The 17,003-nt window shown below is 41.9% G+C and overlaps 1 protein-coding gene across 1 annotated transcript in view; it reads right to left on the bottom strand.

Annotated features, from left to right (window-relative positions):
- The window catches only part of Adgrv1 (adhesion G protein-coupled receptor V1), a 536,429-nt gene that overhangs the window by 309,978 nt on the left and 209,448 nt on the right, over positions 1–17,003 (bottom strand). The window contains exons 77-78 of the mRNA XM_038323536.1: positions 5,800–6,042; positions 1,093–1,500 (exon numbers count right to left, since the gene is read on the bottom strand). Coding sequence (XP_038179464.1) covers positions 1,093–1,500; positions 5,800–6,042 — 651 coding nt within the window. The remainder of the gene's footprint in view (positions 1–1,092; positions 1,501–5,799; positions 6,043–17,003) is intronic.

Raw genomic sequence — 17,003 nt, 5'->3', positions numbered from 1 at the left:
TTTAGATATCATTTTCCATTTACAATCTTGAACTTTTATATCTAGGTGTGATTACACACTTAGTAGAAGGTAAATAAATAAATCACCTCATGTAACAGCTGACTATGGCAAGTCCATTGTAGTGGGAGCTGCAGGCAAACATGCTTTTCATCCTGCCCGGCTACCGGCAGCCTGGCTAGCTTATGCCCCAAAATAATAACACACAATTGTATTCTTTTAAACACTGACTGGCCCATTAGTTCCAGCCTCTTATTGTCTAATTCTCATATCTTGATTAACCCATTTCTAATAATCTGTGTAGCACCACGAAGTGGTGTCTTACCGGGAAAGATTCAGCATGTCTGACCTGGTGGCTGGCTTCATGGCGACTGTCCCAGAGAGGAGAGGCAGGGCAATTGTCTGAGCCATCTGCCTCACTTCCTTCTTCCTGTCCTGTCTACTCCACCCACCTATGTTCTGACCTATCAGGCCAAGCAGTTTCTTTATTAATTAACCAATGAAATCATCAGATAGATAGAAGACACACCTACATCAGTCCATGCAAGTTGATGTCTAAAATTCTTTGGCCATTCCTTATTCTCCCTTCTCAACAAACATTTGCTATTTCCCAGGAAGAGCAGAGCAGAGGAGTGACTGCTCATGCTTCGTGAATGAAAGGACTAACACAGCTTATAGTCCTGTCCGAGCCTTCTTCTGAACTCAATCCCTAATGAGCAAATGGCAAGAAAGAACCCAGTCAGTCTCTGGAGAGTCAGGAAGGACCTGCCTGCTCCAGCATCTGCTGCCGTCTCTGGAGAATCAGGAAGGACCTGTCAGCTCCAGCTGCTGCCTTTCAAACTCTGGTTGGATTCTGGCTACTGCAGCTTACTCATGGTTCTCCAGCTTAAGAGCAAGGATGCCAAAGAGACCTTACTCAGTGAAAGCACAGTGGCAGGTAGGACAGATCCACTTTTATGTTTACATTCAGAAATTATATTTTATCTTGATTTCATAGTAATGGGCATTATAAGAGGATATGGTTGGTATCTGCTGTCTTGTAGGCTTTATGGCCCTCTTACTGAGCCATATATTACATCTGCAAGGATGCCCTACCTTCTCCATTAAGTGCATCACAGCACTGAGCTGCTCATCCGTGTTCTCTGTGGCTACTCTCAAGTTGAGGTTGTGCAGGACTCTGTTGAGAACATCTTCATGTAGAGGCTGATGCAGCTGATCCGCCAGCCTCCAGATAGCTTGGGAATCCACATCCGAGACAAGAGTGACGTTGGCAGTCCCATACACTTGGTCAATTCTGGCACCACCTTTTGGGTCAAAGAGCACAATCTGGAAGCGTTTCGGGAACACATTGAAAGATGCGCTCTCTGGTGTTAAGACAACATCCAGCGTAGCACTTTTCTGGCCAGGTTCAAAGACCAGTGTGCCTTCTGTTCTCTCAAAATCCTTCCCAGAAACAGCTGGAGAGATGAGGACACGACCAATTGTTTCAGCGCTCCTCAGCTCCTGAAGAGTAAACCAAGAAAGGAAAATGAGACTATTATGCCTCTAAGGTTATCCTAAACCATTCTTATTTCTTGAACAAATCCTTCTTTTCAGTCAACTAACTGGCAGCAACTACACTGCCACTAAACATGGCCTTTCTACTTTTAGTAACTGCCCTCAATACGCCACAGGGATGGCGAGGTTAGGGGACAGGGGCTCTGCTCTGCTCTGAAATTAATCAAGGAAAAGAACTAGAACTAGAAATGAAATAACACTGTGGTCTAGAAAAGGATCTTCAGTTATGAATACAGAAAATGCTGGAGAACTAAGCTTGGGGGGTAGAGAAGAAACATTTACATTTTAATCTCACCTAGAAAGTTAGGGGCAGGGAGATCTGATGGCAAAAGTTGGGGTGGGAGAGAAGGAATTGTCTCTTTCTTACCCTTCAGTATGGAGATGAGCTATTGGATTGGTTTTCTAAGTAATATACATCTCACTTTTCAAATCATAGTTGTTGCAGAGGTTTTAGAAAGTTCAGGATGAATACTCTAGCCAGGGAAAAGCCAAAATACTGTCTTTATTTAATACTATCTAAGGATTAAAGCCCTAGTTTACTCCAGCATATATTGAGACGCAGAAGTGACAGGCATAAGACCTACACTCCTAGAACCCATGATTCTGGCAGAGGATACACAGTATGAGACTATGTGATTAATGCTATGTTTCTACATGAATTTCTATGAAGGGAAATAAGACAAAGTAGAGACAGAGATACATGATGAGGTGATGGTACAACTGTAAATCAGGCTGGACATGGAACCTCAACAGAAGCCTCATTAGAGGACTGCCTACATGTTAGCCCCAGGTGACAGATCTACATCTAAGAAGAAAAATTCCAGGCAATGAGAGGAGCAATTTAAAAGGCCCTGTGGTGAGAATAGTCTATGATAGGAAGAACTGGAAGGGCAGTATGGATGCAGGAGAGGAGTGTTAGACATGGGCGTGAGGAGTGGATGGTCACAGCATGTGTGCCATTAATTGAAATGTAGCCAGAAAACACAGAATTTAAACAGGAGAGTGGCCCATTTTTTTTAAAGAACTCCAAGAACGCTCAGAGGAATATGTATGCTAATGTATAGTAAGGTTAAGCTCCGAGGTAGGAAGAAGAAAGACAAGTCTCTGAGACAGCTCACTCAAGGAACAGATTAGTAGAAAGAGCAGAAACAGCCAGATTGGGAAAGTATGAATGCAGTTAATAGGATCTTCTGATATATTCAGCACAGGGTGGGAAGACCATGAGAACTCAGCATGACATCTGACTGCTGGCCTGGATGGAAAAGTTACCCTATAGCTGGCAGGAAAACACGTGCAAGATACGTATGACATACACGAAGTTTGAGTGTCCCTAGACATTTCACTGAAGATGCCAAGTTAGGACAACCCGACACACAAAGGAATGTCACCCACACCCACACACACACACATGTATTTATAAAATCAGAATGATTGACACTATTGTGATAATAGTCACAATACTATTTTCTTTTCCTAAGAATCTTTCATAATCCCTCACTTCCCTGCCTGCCAGTCCCTCATTGTTCTCAGTTACTAAATTCTACATTTCTATGATGTTGCAATTTTCATATTGGTATGGAATCTGAACTCTATAATTTTGGGGATTTTTTTCTTTCACATGATCATTAGGAGATTACACTGGCTGACATGTGTCTTGATGGTTTGTTCCTTAACACACTAGGTAGAGGCCCATGGTTTAGCTAACCTTTTGCAGATTGATGGATAGTTTTATTACTAATAAGCTACCAGAGACATTCACGCAGTCTGATGCTCAGCTCTCTCCAGTCCTCTGACATAGTATGCAGAGACTGGGACCCCTGGAAAGGATACAAATCTACACCTACACACACACACACACACACACACACACACACACACACACACACACAAACACATTGCTGATGTGGATAACATTGAAGTAAAGTTTTTCTGGCGTGTTTGATTAGAGAATACAAAGATTTTTTAACTAAAAGCTTTCTGTCTTGCTCAACTGTCCCTCTGCTGAACCTTGCACTAGAGAAAGCATATCTGCATGGTTCTATCTTGGCTCCTTGCACTACAGACAGAATATCTATAGGGGGTTTTCATTCCTTGCACTACAGACTGCATCTCGATAGGAGGTTTTCATTCCTTGCATTACAGACCGAATCTCCATAGAGGTTTTTTATTCTTTGCACTTCAGATAGCACATTCGTGGAAGGGGCGGTTCCTGCTCTTTCATTTAGACATTATATCTGTATGGGGAATTTTGCTCTTTGCACGACAGACAGCATATCTAAATATTATTTAATTTTTTTCCTTTTCTATTAGTGAACCCATATGACAAGCTCGTTAGCTCAAAATTTTGAGTACAAGGCAAAAAAGGGGGAAACTGTGGAACTTACCTTTCTCTGGACCATTTGGGACCCAAATCCCTACTCATCTGAATGCTCCCCTGTAGTTTCAGAGTCACCTACTATTGTTTCAAACACAATTCCCAGCCTGTAGTACTGAGCAGGGGAGGGCATATCTGTTCCATACTAGAGAAACAAAATCTGCATTTGTAGGAAAAGCTTCAGATTCCGGTTTTCACTTCTATGTTAAAATTGTAACATGACATTGGTATCATAGCACTGAGTCTATAAAGGGCAGTGTGGATGGTAACTGGATTAGCAGGTGTATCTGCATGCATACATATATCCATCTATCAACTCTTCAAGTCTCTCATCTGGGCATGTGAACTTGCTAAAAAAAGCGCCTCAAATATCTTCATCATATGCTCACATGTCTAGTGTCTCTTCTTCTGCTCTATAAACTCATGGCCTAATGGGGAAATACTTCATGGGAGAGGTACAAGCACAGCACACATTTTCTCATTTTCCTTTCCCTCAGAATCACACTAAACAAAATACTAAAATTTCAATATGAATGAAATTGCTTCTCTGTCTGTTTGCAGTATTATAAAACTATACAAAATGGAGTTTATTTTTAGGGTCTCATTTAGCATGAATAATAAAAACCCCGAGACAGAAATTGGGGTTAAACCTAAAGGTAAGAAAAGCAAAACAGCAACCAATGGCTCTTACCTCTACCTCAGTCTGAAATGGCGATCCTGCCTCCAGGAATCTCAGAAGGAGACTGTGTCTCAGAGCTGTCTCCTACATCATATTCCTCTCTAGGGCTGGGATAAAGGCATGGACCACTACTGCCCGGTTTCTATGGCAGCTAGTGTGGCTACTGGGATTAAAGGTGTGTGTCTCCACTGCCTGGTCTATAAGGCTGACTAGTGAGGCTGTTTTAGTCTCTGATCTTTAGGCAAGTTTTATTTATTAAAATATAAATGAAATATCACTATAGTCTCACACAGCGGAGAAATGTCTTCTGTTATCTGATGTCTGGCAGGTTTCCAGAGCAGCTTCCCACCCCTGACTCTAAATCTATCTTACTCTATCACACAAGCCACACGACATCACATGAGCCACACTACAATGAATATTGAATAAGACTTTGAGGACTAGATCGCCAGACATGGAGACTTAAAATGGGGTGCACAGCAATGCTATGCACAGTTCTAGTTTCCTATCTATTTAATTCCTGGTGCTAAACAAGTAAAGGGGAAAGCACAGAGGGCCAAAATAGGCAAGCTATAATCTCCACAATCATGCTTCAAGCAAAATAAATAACATTTTTTAATGTATTAGAATTTTGCTGGTGAAACAAAGTAGAAAAGAAAGAGCACGTAGGCCCTGGTCTCTTCTTGTGCTCAGTGTTCCTCTCCTGGGCCCCCATAAACCAGCTAGTCTTGCACTGCACACCACATGGAAGGACAGAAGGGCAGTGAGCACCAGAGCCGGTGCTCTACAACATGTAAGATCAGTTAATATTTAAGGATCGAAAGGGGAAAAAAATCAGAACTAGTTTGAATATAAGTTGTAGGCAACCTCTGTGTGTTTTTTTTTTGTCTAAGTTTCGTAGAGGAAGCATTTGCTAAGACCCCAGAGATGTGATGGAGCAGATTTGCATGTGATGTCTGGCATCAGACATAGCTCTGCCGAACAGAGCAATCCAAACAGAAAGCCTATAATTCTAAAACATGATATCTTAGTTACGAGACAGAAACTCACCTGATATAATGACAAATAATGTCTTAAATAAACAGCAAGGTATCATGGTATCATCAGAAAATATTGTTTAGATTATTGTTTCATTGTACTCCTTATGAATGAAAAGAATCTGAACACACATGGCTTTCCTTTTCATGCCCACCTGGGTACTAAAGTTAACAGACATCATCATTCCTGTCCCAGAATCTCTGGCCACCTGCAAACTGATCAAAGTAGCCTTCTTCTGAGCCACTGCCAGCCGAGATCCCACAGAAAAGGAAATGAGACCCTGAGGTCCATCCGGCCTGGAAACTTTAATCCGAGCAAATCTGGCACTGTTGTTTATAGCTGCCCCAGCAGTGACGTCATACAGCTCCACAAAAAAGTGTGTTTCAACGTGAGGCACCTAATAGTGAGGAAAAAAAAAGACTTAGCTATTATAAACAGACTTCTGTTTTTACAAATTTCTCTCACTAGAACATGCTATAGTTCATCTGCAGCATTATAGACATGAATATATTCATGTATTCACATACTCATGTATATGTGTATGCAACAATAATTATCAAAGAAAACAGAGTTTATCCACTTGTGAGTTGAAGGGAACATGAGAGGGGTTGGAGGGAGAAAAAAGTGATATAATTCTATTTCAACTTAAAACATATTTAAAAGAAATACATACTTAAGAATGCATTTTATATAATTACAAAACTAAATTCTTCTATTAAATCACTATAGCAACTATTTCTATTAACATAATTTTTATTGATTCTGGGGATTTCCTATCATGCACTCCAATCACACTCATTTCCCAGTTCTTCCATGTCTGCCTGCCATCCTCGTATCTACTCCCCCCCCAAAAAAGAAAATTAAGAAAAGAAAAAGAAGAAAGAAAAGAAAGAAAACCACTTTACTCTTCCCCTTCCCCGCCTCTGCATCACGTATTCATTTGTGGCCGTGGCTTTGGGAGGAGCAGTGTCTGTACAGCATTCTCTTTGCGCAAACAGCTCTACTTACAAACGTTCATTGCAATGAGACATTGCCAGTTCGAGGCCTCTGGCTTCTGCTGCACCATCAATACTGGGTGCTCCTGGGAACTTCTCTTAAATACCCTGCTATTGCCCCAGTTGTGGAGATCCTGCGGCTATGGCTCTACACTCCACGTGCTCCAGCAATCGTAGATGGAGTAGATGCTAGGGTGGGCCAACCCAAGGGCCTGGGCATGGGCCTGCAGCTGAGTTATAGTAGGCCCAGCCTCCACCAGGACCATCCCCTCAGGTAAGGGTCAGGGCCAGCTCTCCCATAGGGATGGTAAGGGGTGGGATCAGCTCCTCCAGACATGGCCCTCGCCTGCGACTTGGCCTAGATGTCACCATGGCCTTGGGTGACAGTGCAGGTCACTTATATTAGTATGACCTGGTGGCAACATGGCCCTCAGATATCAACATGGCCCAGGTGACAGCCCAGACCTCAAACATCTGTATGGCCTTCGATGGTAACATGGGCCATGGACGCCAACACAGGCCACCAGTCACAGCGGGGCCATGGACCCAGACATGGCCTTCGACAGGAGCCCAGCCCAGACATCAGATGGGCCCAGGTGGCCACACTGGCCATCCATATCAGCCCGTTCCTCACTGCCATCTTCAGCTGGGATTCTCTCCATGGCACACAAACTTCCATTTCCCTTCTCCCCCATTTCTCTACCACACACCTGTTCGTAGTGGCACCCACCTGTCCAGGCTGCTCGGGACCTGGCTATTCTTTTTTTACTGCTTTCTTTAAAACTATATTTTCTGAAAGTGAGCGTCTCTCTGTAAGATAAACATCTGTGGTGGTTGGAATAAGAATGGCCTCGGTGGGCTCATATTTTTGAATGCTTAGTTATCGCGGAGTGGCTTGAAAGGACCAGACAGATTGGGAGGTGTCACCTCATTGGAGGAACTGCATCCCTAGAGGTGGGTTTTGAGGTTTCAAAGCCCATGCTAGACCTCAGCATTCTCTTTCTGTCTATGGATGAGAATGTGGCATTCAGCTACTACTCCAGTATCTGCCGACATGTCATAATGATCATGGACTAAACCTCGGAAACTGCAAGACAGCCACCCAGTTAAATGCTTTATTTCATAAGAGTTGCCTTGATCATGCTGTCTCTTCACAGAAACAGAACCTTGCCTAAGGCAAGATCCAAAGACAATGTACTTAAACTCAATAAGCAAATACTGACTAAATAAAACATATTCAGATAACCCGCTAGTTAAAAACCAGTAAAAGCAAAAACTGTTCAGATATTTTTCAAAATAGGTAGATCTCAAAATATGGCAATAAAAAAATAACATCAGGCTTCATAAAGATTACATAATTATATACCTATATGTGATACCTTAAGTATAAAAATAACCATGTTATAATGTTTACTCCATGTGGTTAAAAGATATTTACATAAATAGTCAAAACTCAGAACATCACACATGATAGGAGCTGCTTCAGTAGTGATGTCAGGTGGGAACCAGGGCAGAGCGTGGAGCTGAATAACAACACAGACTGCAAGAAAAGAATGGGAGAATTCAACTTCATAAAGTCTACTTATTTGCACTTACTGTTGAGACAGGGTCTCATGTAGCACAGGCTACTCTTGGACTCACAGTGTATCCAAGGATAACCTTGAGTTCCTAACCCTCTTTCTGCTCCACTTCTGAAGTGTTAGGATTACAGGTGTGCACCACTGTTTCCAGATGTGCGATGTAGGGGACCAAACCCAGGGCTTTGCTTGTGCAAGGAAAGCACTCTGCCGTCTGAGCTACAACTTCAGTCCAAGAGTTTTTAAGTTTTTAAAACTTTAAACAAATATGAGGATAAATTGGTAACAAATTCTGTAATTTCATATAATTTTCAAATTCTCGAAATACATTGTATCAAATCAAAATTAATCTGCTCATGCTACAGCCTTGTTTTTCCCCTGAAATCATTCATTTTCTGAAGCCTGAATTGTTCTCATAATACATTGTCAATCGTCTGCTATTACAAATGATTTATTCTTACAAAATAAAATCTGAGACATTTAGCAGTGTTTGTTAGCATCTTGGCAGATCCTGTTAAAGCGACTTGATATGTTTTCGAGTGCACGTGTCACTGTCTAATGATATATTAGGCATATTTTTATGTGCCAGCAGAGCCTAATCCATCATTTGTTCATGATCATTTAAGTGATAATTGTTATGTCATGAAACAAACATCAAATCCTTCGGTATTACCCCAAAACGTTCTATCTTGTTCTATCTTTAATAAGGAAATGCTCTTTTTTTTAAGGAAATGTTCTTAATCCCATTTTCAAAGTCAAGAATATGTTTAGCTCTCCAACAGCACACAACATTCTTTACTTTGTTGATATGCTGTCAGTATATGATAGAATATAGAAATAAGTATATTTTTTCCACGTAAAGAAACGATAGTTGGCAAATGCAAGAAGCTGAAGCAGTAGAGAAAGTAAGGGCAACTTACTCAAGAGCTAATATCCCTAGTGGCCGTGGGAACAATGGTCTCTTTGAACTAAGGGTTTGGCATATTAAATTCCAATAGACACTCTTGTCTTTATTTTCCAGTAAAATATTCCTTTTTCATTGTGATGATGATTAGAACATTACTTATAGCCACTTACCATCAAAAGAATGTGCTGTAATCTAAGTAAAGCACTATCTAAAAATTCAATAGTGTACAGATGGGTGCCTACATATAATTAGACTAGAGACAAAGGACTCTTCCAGTCAGACAAAGAAATGCTCTATTCAAACAATTCTATTGAGAAATAGACTGAAAGATCATATCTGAACCTCTCCAGACTTCACCATGACGGGAGACCTCTCACGAACCCCTGCACACGAACTGCAGCGGGCCCTCTGCTAGGGAGGCGGCTGCACTTCAGGGTGGCCTTTGCCCCTATCTAGTATAAAATTCCTCTCTCTGGGCTCTGAACTGCTCAGAAGCAGAGAAGTAAAAACAAAGCAATATCTTACCTAAATATTTTTCCAAAGTAAATTTGCATCAGTGTCAAAACGTTTCATTTAGTCGAAGTAGATTTAGCCAGTTTAGCGTGCCTGCTGTCTTGGTTTTTACTGTTGTTATAATAAATTAAGTTGACAAAAGCAAGTTGTGAATGAAAGGGGCTTCTGGCTCACAGTTCTAGTCACCACCCATCATGGTGATGGTGTCAAGGAGGTGAGAAGGTGGAGCAGCTAGGGACACTGCATCCACAGTCGGTGGAGAGAGCATGAGTTAGTACGGACACACTAGCGCTTAGGGCCTTCTCTCATCTTCATTCGGTCTAGGAGCAGCCTACACAGAGGTACTGCTCACCTTCCCAGTGGCTCTTCCTACCTCAATTAATAGAATTAAGGAAAGCCTTCACAGGTGCACCTACATGCCAATCTAATATAGACCATTCCTCATTGAGACCTCTTTCTAAGATCAGAACTATCCTACTTCTTGAGCTAAATCTTGTTTTATATACTTTGTTAATGTAGAACCATGAGACAAATTATCTGAGAAAGGGTGAGTTGACTGAAATTCAAAAGATGGGTTCTACCCTGTCTGAGAAATTGATTAGGCAAGTCAGTTAAATTCTTCATAACTTGAAAATGAACATACTGAATAAATGAACAGTTGACTACAGGAAAAAAAGTTTTAAAGTTGAGGATGAAGAAACTGGACCTAGGGAGATGGCACTTTGTTGGGGCAGCTGGCCCAATCCCTGCGTTCAGGGGCGTGGCTGCTCCAGCGGGGTAGCATTCCCCTTAAATAGGATTGGGGAGCCGGAAGGCGGCCTGTTCTTTTTGCGCTTCCCCGCGCTCACCTTCGGCTCCGCTGGACCCTTGGTTCTGTAAGTTCCCTTATCTCCCCTTGTATTAAAATTGAGTAATTATAAAAGGACTATTTTTGGTTATTTCCAATCTTCGCCGCATCATCTGGCGCCCAACGTGGCTAAATCCACTTAAAAACCTTACGTGGGACAAACCGCGACTCGCTTCGGCCCCGCGGCCCGGCCGGTCGTCCAGCAGCCGGTCGTTGGGAGTCCCGCGAGCGTGCTCCCCCCCCTCCCAGACGAAACCGCGGCTTGCTCCGGTCCGCCAAGCCACCTGAAACCAGGCCTGCTGCTTTGCTCTGCCCGGGAGCTGTTTGCCCGGCCTCACGGGCCGCTCCGCGCTGCGGGACCAGAAACCGCGGCTCGCTTCTGTGCTCCGCGTGCGTCCCAATAGCCAGGTACTCGGCTCCGCGCCCCGCGCAGCTCGCGCGCCCCGCCGCACTCCCCCTCCCCCCACCTCAGGGCGCCAAGTCTCCCGCCAAATCGTTTGTGAAGTTCTTGCAGGGAACCGAAGCCCCGCCTGCCACTTCGCCGCTGCTTCCCCAGCTACTGTGCTCTGCGCGGGACGCCATCTTTGGTTTCCCAAAACACGTGAAACTCGGGGCCCTGCGCCATCTAGTGGCAGACAACGGTAATTACAGGTAATTTTTCATTTGATTAAAAATCAACCGCTTAGATTAACAATGTCTGACAATATCACTATTAACGGATTCTATAATTTGTTCAATTACACGATGACTGAATTTTTGAGCGATACAGGTGTGGTTTCCTTTGGCTGGATATTTACAGGGCTTGGTATCTTCTTTATTTTTGTTTGTTTCATTACAACGTGGTTGGAAAATAAAAAGGAGATAGAGTCCTTACAGGCAGGAGCTAAAAAACTAAACAAGGACATAACTGGTTTGGAAAACACAAATAAACAGCTTGAAAAGACGGTTGCAGCTCTCAAGGAAAGGAATAATAGACTTTCCTCTGAGATGGCCACTAATAAACAGCTTGAAAAGAAGGTTGCAGCTCTCGAGGAAAGGAATAATAGACTTTCCTCTGAGATGGCAACTAATAAACAACTGGAAAAGACAGTTGCAGCTCTCGAGGAAAGGAATAATCGACTTTCCTCTGAGATGGCCTTGTTACTTGAGAAATTTGGAACTTTCGAGGAGAAGTTTGAATTTCATGAGGAAAGGAATAACAGATCTCTCTCTGAGATGGCTTTATCACTTGAGAGGAAAATGCAAGGTATGGAGTCAGGAACAACGGATCTGAATCATAAGTTACAATCCCTGTCATACTGAAACATTATCTGAGGAGATTCGAACCGTTAAATGTATTAACAAGACTTTATCAAAGAGCTATGAAAGATTGCTGGACAGAATTTCAATACAAGATGGCACCATTCATGCCATGAAAATTCTGTCCAAGGATGAGACGTTATCGGTATTGGACAAACTTCATACCCTTGAATCCTCTATGAAAGCCTTGGAACATAATACTGGACAAGAGATTGAGGCATTGCAGAAGGCAATGGTAAATAGATTTGAAAAGATCGAGGAAATTATGGACTCTCATGAACAGGAGCAAATAGTACAAAAGAAAGTCCCAACCCCATCGAATAGAACTCTCCGGGATAGCTTCAATAGAACTCTACCTATTTTCCCAGTGATAACTACAGAAAAGGTGACTGGTTCTAAAAACCCTAAGATCACCAAGGAATATACATGGGAACCTATCCGTATGAATGATCTGAAAGAAATTAAACAAGCTGTTATGAATTTTGGGATGCATAGCTCCTTTGTTAAGGAGATGCTGAAGTCTTGGTCCCTTACAATTAACCCAACCCCTAGGGACTGGTTGGACCTAGTCTCAGCTGTTTTAGAGAACGGTCATCAGTTGAGCTGGAAGTGCATGTTTAGACAAGAGGCTAGGCTTTTAGAACAGCAGGAAAGATCAAAGGGAGTTGACATCACCCTAGATCAAATTATGGGTGAAGGACTTTATTCTGATCCTCTAGAACAAGCTAATTATGATGAACACACTCTATCCATATGTACTACCGCAGCCTTGAATGCTTGGGACAGGGTTCAAGACCCAAGACAGAGAACGGAATCATATATCAGAGTTAAACAAGATCCGAGAGAACCATTTGTGGACTTTTTACATAGACTAACTAAAGCTGTACAAATAGGGATATCTGACCCAGAAGCAAGGCAGGTAATAATTGAGTCCTTGGCTTATGAGAATGCCAGTGTAGAGTGCAAAAGGGTTTTGACGCCCCTAAAGATCAGATCAGCACCCCTGGAGGAATGGGTCTTACATACAATGAATATTGAATCGAATGAGCTTCACGCCCATCACGCCGATAAGTGGGTAGAAAACGCCATTGCCAACGGTACAAGAAGATATCAGAATACCAAATGTTTTAATTGTGGCAGAATGGGACATATGAAACGGAATTGCAGACAAAGGACTTACAGAAATAATAATAATAATAATGCCTTTGCCAGGAATAACAGGAATAGAAGGCCTCAGCCTTCAGGGTTATGTAGGAGATGTGGGAAAGGTAGACACTGGGACAGCGAATGCAAATCATCAAGAGATAGGCAAGGAAATCCACTGCAGGCGGGAAACACCATGGGGGGCCTCTCGCAGGCCCCCATGGCGAATGTGGTCCAGTCATTTCCCGTTACAACGGAGAACATGCCTTGTCAGGACAATTAGAAATCCCCATGTCTGCTGTTGGAAGCGAAAATAGCCCAAAAGATGAATTACGTGTATTTTGGCAAACTTCTATAAGTGATCAAAGACCAAAGTTAAGAGTGTGTGTAAATGGCATTTTCATTACTGGCCTGCTGGACACAGGAGCGGATGTTAGTATCATTACTCCAGAATCTTGGCATCCGTATTGGCCACTACAGGATGTAAATGTTCGACTTTTGGGAATTGGGACCCTATCTCGAGTAAGGCAAAGCACTAGATGGGTCGAATGCATCGGTCCTGAGGGACAGATAGGAAAATTAAGGCCATATGTAGCTAATATTGCAGTAAATTTATGGGGTCGTGACCTATTGCAGCAATGGAATACTCAAATTAACATTCCTGCTGCCTCTAGAGCATATATTTCTGAGGAAAACATCAAAAGGTATTACAGATGTCGAAAACCAGCCATTCGGGCTGTACAAGAACACAAACCAATGGATGCCCCTCCAGAACCACCAACGGCCCTACCTCTAAAATGGTTGACTGAGAAACCGATATGGACAAAACAATGGCCTTTATCTGAGGAAAAGTTGCAAGCTTTAGAACAGCTAGTACAAGAGCAATTGGATGCTCAACATATAGAAGAATCTACCAGCCCTTGGAATTCTCCTGTATTTGTGGTTAAGAAAAAATCTGGTAAATGGAGAATGGTGACGGATCTCAGAGCTATAAACAGGATTATTCAACCTATGGGCTCTCTGCAATCTGGACTTCCTTTGCCTTCTTTATTACCAAAAGGATGGCCTCTCATAGTTATTGATTTGAAGGACTGTTTCTTCACAATACCTTTACAAGAAAAGGATAGAGAAAAGTTTGCCTTCACTGTGCCTACTTATAATAACTCTCAACCTACCAAGAGATACCAGTGGACCATCCTCCCACAGGGCATGTTGAACTCTCCTACCCTGTGCCAATACTTTGTGAATCAACCATTACAAATAATACGCAAGATGTTTCCCAAATCCGTTGTTTATCATTATATGGATGACATTTTATTGTCTGATTCAAACATGGATACCTTAGAGAAACTGTTTGAAGAGGTAAAAACAGTTCTACCTAAATGGGGATTACAGATTGCTCCCGAAAAAATTCAGAGAGGAGATTCTGTTGATTATCTAGGTTATAGAATAGGTTTGCAAAAAATTAAGACACAAAAGGCACAAATTAGGAGAGATCAGCTGCATACTCTTAATGACTTTCAAAGGTTGTTGGGAGACATTTCCAGCCTTCGACCGGCTGTTGGGATAACACCTGATATGATAGTTCACTTAAACAAAACCTTAGATGGGGAAAGAGACCTAAACAGTCCCAGAGAATTAACAGCTGAAGCAGAAAAAGAACTGACAATGATTGAAGAAAGATTGCAAGAAGCACATGTGGATAGGGTGAATCCAGAACTCAGTTGTATTCTCGTTATATTGCCTTCAAAAATTTCTCCTACAGGAATTCTAATGCAAAGAGATGATATTATTTTAGAGTGGCTCTTTCTACCTCATAAGCCAAGTAAGAAATTAAAAACCTATGTGGAAAAGGTTTCTGAACTAATCATAAAAGGTAAGTTGAGACTTCGCCAACTAGCAGGCATAGACCCAGCAGAAATCATAGTGCCTTTCACCGCTGATGAGATACGAAAATTGTGGGAAGATAATGAACCATGGCAAAGAGCTTGTGCTAACTTTTTAGGAGAAATTAATAACAACTATCCAAAAAGCAAAAGGCTTAACTTTATAAAGAGAACTTCTTGGATTCTTCCTCGAATTGTCCGTGATGCTCCGATAACTGGAGCCCGCACGTTTTATACTGATGCTAATAAATCAGGGAAGGCAGGCTACAAATCAGAAGACTTGAGTAAGGTGGAACAAAGTCCTTATGATTCTGTCCAAAAGGCAGAGTTATTCGCCATTCTTATGGTGCTAAGGGATTTTAAGGAACCTCTTAACATTGTTACTGACTCACAATATGCAGAAAGAGTTATCTTACATATTGAAACTGCCGAATTCATACCTGATGATACTGAACTAACCTCATTGTTTATCCAGGTACAAGAAATGATCAGGAACAGACTTTGCCCTATGTATATAACACACATCCGATCCCATACGGGTCTACCAGGTCCTTTAGCACGTGGCAATGCAGATATTGATCAGCTATTGATTGGTAGTGTGCTGCAGGCTTCCGAATTTCATGAAAAGCATCATGTCAATAGCAAAGGCTTGAAAAAAGAGTTTTCTATTACATGGCAACAAGCTAAGGAGATTGTAAAGAAATGCCCTACTTGCTCTTTCTATAACCAAGCACCACTGCCTGCAGGGACTAATCCAAAGGGCACCAAAAGGAATGAAATTTGGCAGATGGATGTGTTCCATTTTGCAGAATTTGGAAAATTAAAATATGTACACCATACCATTGACACTTATTCAGGATTCCAATGGGCAACTGCTTTAAGCTCAGAAAAGGCCGATTCAGTAATCACTCACTTATTAGAAGTCATGGCCATCATGGGTATACCTGCGCAAATAAAGACGGATAATGGTCCAGCTTATGTCTCTAGAAAAATGAAACGGTTTTTTGCCTATTACAATATTAAGCATGTTACAGGCATACCCTACAATCCTACAGGTCAAGCAGTCATTGAAAGATCAAATAGGACGATAAAGGAAATGTTAAACAAGCAAAAGGGGGTGGAGAATACCCCCAGAAATAGATGACATAATGCTTTACTAACTTTGAATTTTCTCAACGCTAATGAAAAGGGGACAACGGCTGCAGAGAGACATTGGATAATGGAAAAGTCTGTTGAATTAAATCAACCAGTTTATTTCAAGGATGTGCTAACCTCACAATGGAAGCCAGGGGATGTGCTGCGTTGGGGAAGGGGTTTTGCTCTTGTCTCCACAGGAGAAGAAATATCGTGGATACCATCAAAGTTAATAAAGGTTCAGTTTGAAGAGGAGAAGCCCCTTGGAAAAGAAAAATAACAATTCATGCACAAGGATGGTGAACATACTGATGGTAAGAGACCTATAGTTCGGGGGCAGGGTTCTTTTCTTATCCCCACAGGAAGACGCTCACCTTCAAAGGACCTGAGGGACCCTGGATACCTTGGATATTGATGAATTGGAACCAATTGCAACCCAACTAGGATCAGCATTAACATTGGGTAAGCTCTGTGAGTATAAAAAACAATTTTCGAATGTGTGTCAATATGCATTTCTTCATAGATATTTAGAACTGGCTTCTTGGAGTTGGACTCTGGCCCAGTCCCTCTCCAATTCCAAGCTTGTTTATAAGAGATTTCTCAGAGTTTCTGTCTCAGGTTAGGAGTAAAATTATGAGACAGAATATTAATAACAATAATGTTGATGATGGTACCAATATATTTGCCTTCTTTGCATTCATTCATATCTATGGTTGTTTTTAATGCACCTTTCATTGAAGATATGCACGTATATGTCTATATGTGTCCTTGTAGATAATGCTTATCTCTCTCGCAACAAACGACAAAATTTTTTCTTCAGTAATCTTTGCAGTTTCCAGGATGAAGACGGGGCCCCGCAACATCAACTCCAACTGGTTATTATGACGTCATGTTTTTGTAGCACTAATATTTGGCCTGTTTTTTTTTTTTTGGTACCAATTGCACAGAACACTTTTGAATGGTGCACATTCTTGACAACATTCTGGCCTCATTTTAAAAAAAAAAATTCAGAGGCTGGACACATTTTTCCTAGATGAAATGTTACCCTGGGTATTCT

The sequence above is a fragment of the Arvicola amphibius genome, chromosome 3, assembly GCF_903992535.2.
Source record: "Arvicola amphibius chromosome 3, mArvAmp1.2, whole genome shotgun sequence".
NCBI lineage: Eukaryota > Metazoa > Chordata > Mammalia > Rodentia > Cricetidae > Arvicola > Arvicola amphibius.
The sequence above is the reverse complement of the archived record's forward strand: the minus strand, read 5'-3'. Positions and strand labels throughout refer to the sequence as shown.